Source organism: Culicoides brevitarsis, chromosome 3 (assembly GCF_036172545.1).
Source record: "Culicoides brevitarsis isolate CSIRO-B50_1 chromosome 3, AGI_CSIRO_Cbre_v1, whole genome shotgun sequence".
Taxonomy (NCBI): domain Eukaryota; kingdom Metazoa; phylum Arthropoda; class Insecta; order Diptera; family Ceratopogonidae; genus Culicoides; species Culicoides brevitarsis.
Genome location: NC_087087.1, coordinates 5,633,552 through 5,645,661, shown reverse-complemented (window position 1 = coordinate 5,645,661; position 12,110 = coordinate 5,633,552). Strand labels below are relative to the sequence as shown.

General features: G+C 23.7%; 1 protein-coding gene across 1 annotated transcript; it reads right to left on the bottom strand.

The window, feature by feature from the left end:
* Positions 1–6,769: 6,769 nt before the first annotated feature.
* LOC134834416 (facilitated trehalose transporter Tret1-like) lies at positions 6,770–10,258 on the bottom strand. The gene is made up of 5 exons (XM_063849065.1): positions 10,100–10,258; positions 9,653–10,013; positions 9,299–9,597; positions 7,702–8,183; positions 6,770–7,626 (listed from the first exon to the last, which is right to left on the bottom strand). Exons 1-5 carry the CDS (start codon positions 10,137–10,139, stop codon positions 7,474–7,476), a joined length of 1,335 nt encoding a protein of 444 aa, XP_063705135.1. The 5' UTR covers positions 10,140–10,258; the 3' UTR covers positions 6,770–7,473.
* Between the last annotated feature and the right edge of the window lie 1,852 nt (positions 10,259–12,110).

The window sequence follows — 12,110 nt, the reverse complement described above, 5'->3', positions numbered from 1 at the left end:
AAAAGTGTATTTGAATAATAAATTTTTAAAATTAAAATAAATTTAATTATTTTTTTTATAAAAAATATAAATTTTAATGAAAATAATGCAAATACAAAAAAATAAATAATTTTTAATGAAAATTTACTTTTTAGTGCAATTTTTCATTCAAAGATCTAAAAAATAAAAACAAATCTACTGCAAAAAATAAATCACAAATAATTTTCAACTCAAACCCTGCACAATTCAAACAAACTCTAAAATTTTTCCCTTGCCTACACTAAAAATCTCTACAAATTTCCCGCAAACATTTTCAATTTATTACCGCTTCGCACTTGAAACGAGCTCATTATTGCGCCGTTATTAAAAGCAAATACTCGCAAAATCCTGTTTAAACAATTCAATATTTATTTCCGAGCATATTTCTCTGTTTTTCTGCTGCCGCCACGTAACAAAATGAAATCTCCAGCAAATAAACAATATTAATTGCGTCACTACTGGATTGTTGCATGCATTCACTCGAGCATGTTTTAGAATGTGGCGAAAATTCGCCCGTCGCGTCATTTTTGCACAACGCGCGTATATAAAAATTTAATGAGTTGCGGGCGAAAATTATTTGGTTCGAGCAAACTATACGATAATATAATAATAAAATACGCGACAATAATAAAAAAAAATAAAATAATAATTATATTGTTTGTTCGGTTTGTTCGTCCGTTTGCAATCCGCAAAAATATTGCTTTGGCACAAACAGTTGAAATATAATAATAATTATTTTATTTTTGTGTCGTTTCGTGCCGTTGACGGAATATTTGTCGATCGAGTGTTTGCGAAAGTATTTATGAGGTTTTGTTCAGTGGGTGTGAAAATGTGATTTAGATTGACCCGTTCGAGCTCCAAAAGGGGATTTTAATGCTCAAATTGCATGTTTTCCCGTTATTTGCATGCCACGTGGAGACGGCAGGTAGCTTTTTATCGATTTACGAGGGAAAATCAAAAAAATAGAACGAACAATAAAATAAAAATCAAATTTCAATGAAAGATCACGTAATCGAATTTTATTGCATGTGTGTCATTTATACTCCCAGATGGCTCATACAATCAGCCCAATCAATGAAAAGGCAATACGGAAACGTTTTTCTTCTATTTTTTTGAATGGAAAGTAATATTTATTCGTGAATGGAGTTGTTTCCGTATGTCTCTTATTTCCGAAAGTCTCTCTCTATAAAAATGTTCGAGTTTCGAGAAATTAAGGCACTTGTCGCTTGTTGAAATATAAAAAAAGGATGAATGTCATGAAAAGTATCGCTTTAATCGGTAATTTCCTGGTTTCAGTTTTCAGCACGTTTTATGAGAATGGCAACTTTGACAAGTAGTTTGAAGTTGTAAAAGGAAAGATAAAATTATTTTATGTGATGAAATTTATATTTGAAGGAGCAAGATACAAATTTTGATAAAATTTTAATTTTTTTTTTTATTAAATTATATTAATTTAATTCAATTTTTTAATTTTTAATTTAATTATTTATTTTATTATTTTAAAAAAATTTTTTTTTTTTTATTTTTTTTTTTTTTTCTTCGAAACAGAAAAAACTTATTTTATTTATTAAAAAAAAAAATATTTTTCAATTAATTTTAATTAAATTGTTAAATTATTAAATTTATTTTTTTTAAATTTAAATAATATTTTTAAATAATATAAAATATTTTTTTAAATTTAATTTAATTTTTTTAAAAGATTCTTTTTATATTTTTAAAAAATATATTTTTAAATTAAATTTATTAATTTATTTTAAATTTACCTCATTAGATTAGAATTTAAAAAAATAAATAAATAAATAAAATTAAATTAAATTAAAATAATTAAAATTAAATTCATTAAATTAATTTAAATAAATTTAAAAAAATATTTTTAAATAATTTTTAATATTTTTTAATTACTATTTAAATGTATTTATAAATACTCGTCTTGATCTCGAAATTTTTGAGTATTCAGTTTTCACATCTCTATCGAGATCTAACCTCAAATTTTATTTAGTTTTTTTTTTTTTGATTTTTACGAGTTTTTATAAAAATAATTTTGCATTTTAAATCTTTTTTGAAATTTCTTAAAAAAGATTTATAAATTTTTTATTCAAAATTGATATTTTTAAATAAAAAAAATCTTAAAAGGATTAATTTAATAACTTTTTTTAACTCGTTAAATTTTCATAAAAAATTCTGTTTAATTTTTTTTTTAATTTCTATAATATCTAACAAAATTTTCCATGACCTATAAACCTTGAAAATTATTTCCTTGTGAAAAAATTCGAACCAACAGTTGTCCATCGTCACATCATCAAACTATTGACGTACGTGTTTACGATTGATTCATTCGCACGCAACAATTTCCATCATCCAAAAGCGCAACAAGAGATCATTTCATTTAATCAAAAAAAAAAAAAAAGTTTCACAAGTACACTCCCTTTAAATTAAATTACAACCAGAAAAGCCATTATATTAATAATTTTTATGATTATTATGTATATAAATGTTGCGATATAATTATAAATGACGTTGTATGTCGCGAGCACGTGACTGTCAAGTACATTTTTTTACGACATTCTGAGCTAAATTAAGGCATCAACAACAATAAAATTATCATGATAAATAATAAAAATGTGTCATAAATGTAAAAAAAAAATTCGTTGTACAAAAATAAAACGTCGCGAAAATTGTCCAGCTTAATGAAGGACAATATTTGTTGCGTGTTTTTCGGGTCTCGTGTCACTCCACGGATAATTTTCGACCAAAATCAAGATCGCGCGGGAAAATTTTTTTCCTGAGTATGTGATAAGAGAATGAATAAAATTTATTGCTTTGTTGATACATTATTACGATTTGTTTAGCTTCAAGCTTCTTCATCGTCGTCCATTGTTTATCACGATGATTTTTCTTGTTGTTGTTGTTTCGATGAATGCCTCGGAGAAATGTAGTTAATGGCGAATTGTTTTCTAGCGCCAAAATATTTTGTAAACATTTTTCTTCTTCTATGATGTTGTTATTACTACAACTGAACTCGAGTATTTTCAGGACAAAACGCGCGTTACGTTTCTATCTTATTGAAAATTTATGATGGAAAGATAAAAATATATATTCAACGAACGAACAACAATGAAATGAAAGAACGATAGGAAAATACACCTGCTATTTTTTTTTTCGTTTGTTTTTCTGTTGTTGTAGGTACAAAATTATTTGTTTCTTCGTTTTATGACCTTATTACGGCGTGTGTTTTGTGTACTTTTAGTTGGCAGGCAGGCAGAAGAGAGAGAGAACAAGAGCATATGCTACAAATTTATTTTTGTCGAAAACGAGCCGACACTTTAATTGAATTGGAAAATGTGAACTGCAAAAATTGTAATTTATGTGATAATTTTTCTATTGCGGATTGTAAAGTTGGAAAGGATTTGTCAAAAAAAAAAAATTACTTGAGCGCTTTTTGTAATTATAATTTTTAAAATGTTCCTTACTATTAAAGGCTTGATAATTTAAGAAGCTTAAAAAAATAAATAAAAAAATTATTGAATTAAAATTATATTTTAATTAATTTAGTTTATTTTAAATTTAATTTAATAAATTAATTAAAAATTAGGTATTAAAAAAATTTTTTTTAATTTAAATTTTATTTAATTTTTTTATTTAATTTTAATTTTTTTAATTTTTATAAAAAAAAATTAATTATTATTAAATAAATTTAAAAAAAATAATTAATTTTATTTTTTAATCAAATTTTAAATTAATTAAAATTTTAAAATTAACTCTTCGAAAAAAAATATGAAATTAATTTATAAAGATAATTTGACGGATCTTATGAAAAAATAAATTATAAACTTTTTTCATCTATTAAGATCTTTGTTGATCATCAAAATGGTAAATACTTATAAAAATTTTTAAAAACCGGTTGGAGTTGTTTCATACTTTAACTATTCAATGGCCCATGGTTTATACTTGGTACGGTTCTTTGTTTGATTGCAAGGTGAATAAGCTTTCATTCTGTCGACATGGCAGTTCATATCGAACCTCCTCATGAAATCCCTTATTGTTTTATTAGATCTTGTACTTTTCTTTGTATCAGATCCTTTTCAAAATGTATCCATTGTTAATACTTCTTTGACCATTTTGAGCAGATTTTCATATTCTCTTAAGTTAACTTCATTGTTATAATTATTCCAGCGTTTTTGGTATAAGTTGTTTGCCTTAAGGTTCAATTAAATGTATGAAGCTTGCTGCTTTTTGATATATGATGCAGTATTCAAAAGAGACCTACGTATGAAATAGTATTCGCAAATGAAAGGTTTGCTTTTTATAAATCTGTTTGCATTTTTATACAAAAATGATGAATTAATGCCTTTGTCCTTTTAATTGTCTTTCATTGCCTGTTAAGTTCATCTCAGTTTTTCAGAAACTCTACTGAAACCAAATGTAACCCCAATGACTATGAAAACTCAATCAATTAATTAAACAATCGCTTTATTCTTCCAAAATTATCCCAAATTATCGCCAGCACGACCTTTACCTAAAATATAAAAATTAAAAAAATAATAAAAAAAAATCTTCAAAAAATAAAAAATTACCTTAAAATAAAAATTTCAAAATTTCACTCTTTAACGGACAGTCCATTAAAATCCTCCAAGATCCAAATTTCCATAAAGAATGCCTTTCAATTAACGTTTAACATGTCAATTTCCTCCCAAAAAAAAAACTTTCCATGTAATTGAAACTTTTTGCATGAATGTTTGTCTGCTTAAACTCTTTAAAAGGTTGAGTAAACGCCCCAAATGTGAAAACAAGTCTCATTACAAAACATCTTCTTCATGCATCATAATTGTTAATCTTCTTAAAACATCATCATCATCATTCGCAGAGCAAACATTGCGAAGGAAGTAACGTCTCGTCTCACACACGCATCCAAAAACTTACAAGAAAGGATACTTGTTACAAAATCTCGCCGCAAGCCCTGTTTGTCGAGTATACAAAAACGAAAATCTGGCAACGAGGGAGACGAAACGTAAAGTTCCTTTTGGAATATGTAAAGTTAATGAACCATAACGAACGATGAATGGTAAGCCACAAGTATCAAAGGAAAACAGACACAGTTGGATTTTCACTCGAGGAAATCTCTTAATTTGCTCACAAAAATCCTCAAAACCAGAAAATCGATGGAAACAATTATAAAAATGAGAATTTTTCGTTCTGCAAGGGCAACGTTCTTGTTCATTCATGTTTTCTTTTTTTTTTGCGCGCACAAAAGTAAACTCCCTCAGATGATAATTTATAATTCAATGCGCAGCAAAGGTTAATCAAAAGTATGTTCACGTGTGAAAAAGCGTACCCATTAAATTAATTAAGTTACATAAGGCGGCGAGTGAAAGGACGACAGCTAAGTTGCGAGGCAATATCACAAGAACAAACAGCACACGGCAGGTAATTATTATTATTATAACAGAATATAAAATAATATGAAGAGAAAAAAAATGGAATAAATTATTTCTTTCTTTCTCGAGGTTGTTTACGTCTTGTTCGTTTGCCTTCTCATCAACATCAGCATCGTCGTCGTCATATTTATGTAGATTTTTTGAATCAATAATAAAAATTATCATATTTATTCTTATTCTCGTACTAACTCGAATTACTCTTTTTTTTTATCGTATTTCATCAAATTTTTGGCAAAAATTTTCGTTTTGATGTCCTTTTTTCATTTTTAAAAATTAAACTTAAAAATTATAATTTTTTTAAAATATAAAAAAATATAAAAAATTTAAAATAAAAGAAAATATAAAAAAAATTAAATTAAAAGTTTAGATAATTATTAAATTTCTATTATTTATTTAATTAAAAATAATTATTAAAAATAAAAAATAAATATTTAAAAAATAAATTATTTAAAAATTTTTTTTATAAAAACGATTTAAAATAAATTATTTTTTAAATAAAAATTAATAAAAATAATTTTTTAAAATAAAAGAAAATATAAAAAAAAGTAAATAAAATTTTATTAAATTCTATTAAATTTTAATTTAAAAAAACGTAAAAATTTAAAAAAAAAAAATAAATTATTTTTTAAAATCAATATTTAAATAAAAACTTAAAGTAAAATTTAAAAAAATTATTTTTTTTAATAAAAATAAATTAAATTTATAAAAAAAAAAATTAATTAAAAAAAAAACAAAAAAAAATTAATAATAGTAAAAATAAAAAAATCTAAAATTTTTGAATATTTTCAAATAATTTAAAATTTAAAAAATATTTTTAATAAAAAAAATATTAATCATTTCAATTTTTAATAATTTAATTTTAATTAAATTAACTTTTTAAAATCAAATAAATTTTTAAAAAAATAATTCAAAATAATAAATTTAATTAAATTAAAATTTAATTTTTTTATAATTACTTTTAAATTATTTAAAATTTTATTTATTGAGACTCTGGAAAAAAAAACTTATTTTTTTTTAAAGTAAAAATTATTATTACTAAAATTTTTTTATTTATTATTTTTTAAATCAATTTAAAAAAAATATTTTATTTAAAAATTAAAAAAAAAATATAATTATCTAAAATTTAATTTAGTTTGAATTTTAATTAAAATTTTTTATGAATATAAATTAATTAAAATAAAAAAAAAATTAAATAAAATTAAAAAAAAAAAAAATAAAATAAAAATTACAAAAAACCTACAAAGCAACAGAAATCTTTTAGAAAAATTACAATTGAGTAAAAAATGCGCTAAAATAAAAATTTATTTCACACAAAAAAAAAACCTTTCCTTTGAACTTTATTACGTTTGTTTGCGTTGAATGCTTATTTTCCTGATTTAATTTTGCTATACGCGCTAAATAAGAAAATTCCTCGTTTTAAGTGCAATTTTGTGTTTGTTCATTCAAATGGCATTCAAAGAACAACAACAAAGCAAAGAAACGACTAAAGAACGAAAAAAGTGCTTATTACGCTGCTCTTTGTACAAAATATTATTTATGCAACGAATAAAAAATTAAAATAATTTTTTTTATGAATACTTTTTTTTTTTTGAAGATTCCTCCCTTAACATAAAATGTCGAGTTTTTTTTTCAGGAACAATTGCTCCATAAATCTTCCTTTTATAGGACGATAAAAATCCAGGAATTCATAGAAGTAGGAGAAATTCTCCTTTAAAAAAGTGTAAATTGTAGTAAGTTACTTATTTAAATGCCAGTTGATCCAATCTCATCCTCCGCAATTGAAATAAATAAACGGAAGGATCACACACAACACATGAGGGAAGTGTATGAGAAATGTGAGTGGATAAATAAAAATTTATGCGGAAATTTAATAAAAATGCAGAGAAGAGGAGGAAATGTAATTTTGAACGTCTCAGTTGTTCTTCGTACGAAAAAAAATAAGAAGAAGTGTGTTTATGTGTTTGTTACATGAGCAAACAAAAAGCTTTTAAACCCTTCTTCCTTCCTCTCGTCAAAAGTTTTATTTATTAAAAAATCCTGCAATCGTGTCGATACTCTTGCCTTTCGTCTCAGGCAGACACAAGCCAATAAAAGCTGCTGCTACGAACGACGTGCCTGCAAAGAACCATAAAAATCCGTGCATGCCCATCGCATCGGACATCGCCATAAAATACTACATAAAACGAAAAAAAAAATCACAAACAATAAATAAAAAAAAAATCAGCCTTGATGCGAAAAAAAAACTCACTCTGACACCCAAAATAATTATTGTCCACAACTCCGCCATGCACAGCGTAAAAATCAAGCCACGAATTTTGTGCGGCAATATTTCAGTGACAACCACAATTGGGACGGTAGCAAGTCCAGCGGCAACGATAAAAAATAACACGGAGACACAAACGAGTGGTGTCGCACTGTAGCTCGGCGAAATTTGCTCCAATGACTTGAGGTAGTAATAACTGCCCGCAATGGAGAGGGAAATTGTCGCAACGATTGCCGACGTGAGAAGGAGAAGTTTTCTGCCGAGACGCTCGATTACCAAAGAAGCCACGTACGAGCCGAGAAATTGGATAAAAGCAATGATGATGGAACCCATTTCAGAGGAAAAGGGGGATCCGGCTTCGTCTAGAATTTGTTTTGTGAAGCAAATTATGACAAAGGAGCCGCTTACAGTGCAAAATGTTGTTACAATTAAACTCATTATGGTTGGTTTCCAATATGCGGGGTTTTCTAAAAGGTTAAAAAAAATTTAAATTATTCGATAAAGAACGAAAAACGAATTAAAATCTTGTAAAAAAATCCCAATGCAAATTTTTAAAATTTTAAATATTTTAAATTTAGCCCAATGCACATTTTAAAAATTTTTTACAAAGACAAATTTTAAATTTTTATTCAATTAAAAATTTTGAATTTTTATCCAATTAAAAATTTCTATAAAATTAAAAATTAAATTGAAATTTTTAAAATTTGAATTTACCCCAATGCACATTTTGAATTAATTTAAATTAAATTTTCGGCATATTTTGCATTCAAATTTCACTGTCTAATGGCATTTTTAAATATTTAGCCGATTAAAAATATCCCATGAAACATTCCAAAATTTCCCAATGCATTTTTTGAATTTTTGGCCCAATGCAAATTTTAATATGCTCTGAAAATTAAAATTTGTATTTATTTATTTTGAAAAAATTTTGAAATTTTTTTTTCAATCTTCGAAAGAAACTGTTTAATATGTTTTGGGTAGACAAAATTTAAATGCACAATGGGAAAAAATTTGAAAAGTTTATTAAAAAACTTTTGAAATGTACATTGGGTCAAAAAAAATGAATTTAACAAAATATAGAACTTTTGGCCCAAATGGTATTTTAAAATTGCAACTAAGAAAAAATTCTTAAAAATTTGCCCAAAAAATGTCACAATTTTTCATCCCGATGCACATTTTTAAATATTTTATACTGAATTTTTTAATTTTCATCCCAATATGCATTCAAAGTTAATATCCCAATGCACATTTTATTTTTTTTAAATAGGTAGCTTTTGTATAAAATTTTTTTTTATATCAAAATTTTTTGATTTCACATTTTGCCCCAATACACATTTTTAATTATTTGCCCAAAGCACATTTTGACATTTTTTCCCAAAGCACATTTTAATTTATCGTAATTTAAATTATTTGAATTTTGCCCAATACATATTTCAAAATTTCTGTTTTTTTTTATTTTAGTTTTCATAAAAAAGTTAAATTTTAGACCCAATGCACATTTTTTAATTTTTTTTTCAATTGTTAAGCTTTAAAACGCTATAAAAAATTTTTTAATGAATTTTTATCTTAAAAAATTTCTTACTGAAATCCGAAAGTCGTAATTTCTCCTTCACAAAATTGTTATTTGACTCCTTTACGAATTCTTGAACTTTATTTCCCGTATAATATTTGTTACTTTCTTCTGCTTGAGCATAATTTCCTCTTAACTTATGAAAATTTGGAGATTCTTTCACGAACATTATATTCACAGAGTACATCAAAGCCATCGCAAGTACAATTTTTGGCACAAAATGATATTCAAAAAACGTTGTGATGACAAATCCGAGAAATATCCCAAAATTACAAGAAACGGAAAAAATTGTTCCTAAATTTCCTCGTCGACTAAAAAAAAAATTTTTCAAATAAAATTTAAAAAAATAAAAATTAAAAAAATTACTCATCATCAGCAATTTCGCTCACAAAAACAGGAACAACAGTAAAAGCTCCTCCGCCCGACAATCCTCCCAAAATTCTCGCTACTAAAAGTTGGTTCGCAGTCGTTCCATACAAAATTAGGACCCAACAAATAATTTGCGGAATTCCAATTAAAATTAAAGTTTTCTTTCTTCCAATGCGATCGAGTAACCATCCACAGAGAAAAGTACTTGCCAAGCCTCCAAAGCCTCCAATTGCCGCAATCCACGAAGCTTCTTCGTCACTCAAGCGATTTTTCAATGGCGAATTTTCCGACTGCAGCAAAGGAATGTACGGCGAACTCCAAGAAATGAAAATTCCGTACAAAACTGTTGCTAAATTAGCTGCAAATTGATTTTTTTAATTTTTTTTTTCATTAAATAATTTCGTGCATTTCAATCAAATTTCCGCTGGCTCGACAGATACAGACCACAAAATGCCGCATAATACTGCCGATGCGCTGGTTTCATTTTTTTTTGCGAATAAAAATTACAAAATTTATTATTTATAGAAAATTCAAGTTGAATACGAAAAATTAACTAAAATTATGTTTTTTCAGCTGTTGGTCAATTTACTCGCTCTTGTTCAATTCACGGAGCAAAATTCGACTGAATTAAATTAAACATCAATTTATTAGCAAAGTGACGCTAATAAATGAATGAATCGATCTAATTAGTCATTTTTGTTGTTGTTGCTGACCTTTGAGTGATAAGCTTCTAAATTTGCTCGATTTTTGCATAGAAATTAGAAAGAGCTTGAAACGGAAGTGACATTCGTGCGTCGAGCTTTCATAACATTTCATAAATGTCAATCAACGTGAATTACGTAAAATTTAGTGAAATTAATATGGATTGCAGATAATTTTACATCTGAATGAATTCGTAAAGTCAATTATAATGTACAGTTAAGTGAATTGGGAAGTTAATTAATAAATGTGAAAAGTGTGTCAGGGAAGTTCGATTGATTTTGTGATGGATGGGATTTTATTTTAAAATATAGAAAAATGTTACAAGTTCAAAGTAAAAATATTTAAAAAAAAAATAATTTTTTCTTTAGAAAAATTTAAAAATTTATTCAAAAATTTTTAAAAAATTTAAATTTTATTTTTTAAAAAAAAATTTAAAAAAACAATTTTTTTTTAATAAATAATTTTTTGAATTAATTAAATTTTTAACAATTTTTTAATGATTTTTTAAATTTATTTTTTACAAGATTTTATAATTTTTTTAATATTTAAATTAATTTTTAATTTATTAATAAAATAAATTTATTATTTTTTTTATTTATTAATTTAAATTTTATTAAAAAAAATAATTAAAAAAACATTTTTTCAAATTAAAAATTTAATTAAATTAATTAAAGTCTGTTTTTAAATTAATTTAAAAATATAAAAAAAATAAAATGAAATGAAATGAAATGAAAAGGAGCTTAAAAAAATAAATTTAAAATTAAACTTAAAATTCAAAAAATTTTTCAAATATTTTTTTTTTTTTAAATTAATTTAAATTTAATTTAAAATAATTTTTAAAATTTTAATTTTTTTTAAATTTATTAATTTATTTAAATTAATTAAATTTTTAATAATTTTTTAAATGTTTTTTAAGAAATTTTATTATTTTTTTTTTATTTATTAATTTAAATGTAATTTAAAAAAAAATAAATAAAAATAATTTTAATAATAAATAAAAAAATAAATTAATTGAAGTCTGTTGTTTTAAAATTAATTTTTAAATTATTAAAAAATAAACATTTTTCTAAATTATTTATTTAGAATTTATTTATTTTTTGAAAATTTTAGCTAAACAATTAATATTAATTAATAAAAAAATACATTTTTTTAAAATTAAAAATAAAAAAAATAAAAATTTTTTTTTTAAATTTTTTAATATCAATAATTAAATTTGTTATTTAATTATTTGATTTATTCTTCTTTTTATATTTTATTATTTTATTTTTAAATTAAAATTAAAAAAAAAATAAAATTAATGAAAAAACAAAAATTTTAACTATAAAACTAAAATTTAATTTAATGAAATTAAAAATTAAATTAAATTATAATTTATTTAAAAATTGATTTTTTTAATAAAAAAATTTTCAAAAAATTTTTTTCTATTAAAGGATATTTTTTAATGAAAATTTTTAAATTTTTAATTTTTATAGAAAATTTCTATTAAAGTTATTACAAAAACTTTAAAATCTTTTCATCATATCTCATAAATCCATATAACAAAATCCATCGAAACTAATTTCAAATCAATTAAGATAATGAACCAATTTCTCATTGAACTTCTAAATTTAACTTAAAAATACTTTTCAATACACTTAAAGTCCCAAAATCTTATCTAATTTAAATAACAATGCTCTCAATAATTTTTTTGTTGTACTTTAATCAAATATTGTCCGCCGGACAGATTTAGTTCAATAAATTGACAAATAAAGAC

What these genes read in the sequence shown, in the direction of transcription:
- LOC134834416 (XM_063849065.1), bottom strand. Translation starts at nt 10,139, where the DNA reads ATGAAACCAGCGCATCGGCAGTATTATGCGGCATTTTGTG. An exon ending in GTATTATGCGGCATTTTGTG is followed by an intron (nt 10,014 to 10,099) that starts GTCTGTATCTGT and finishes ATCAATTTGCAG; the next exon opens with CTAATTTAGCAACAGTTTTG. An exon ending in TAATTATTTTGGGTGTCAGA is followed by an intron (nt 7,627 to 7,701) that starts GTGAGTTTTTTT and finishes CGTTTTATGTAG; the next exon opens with TATTTTATGGCGATGTCCGA.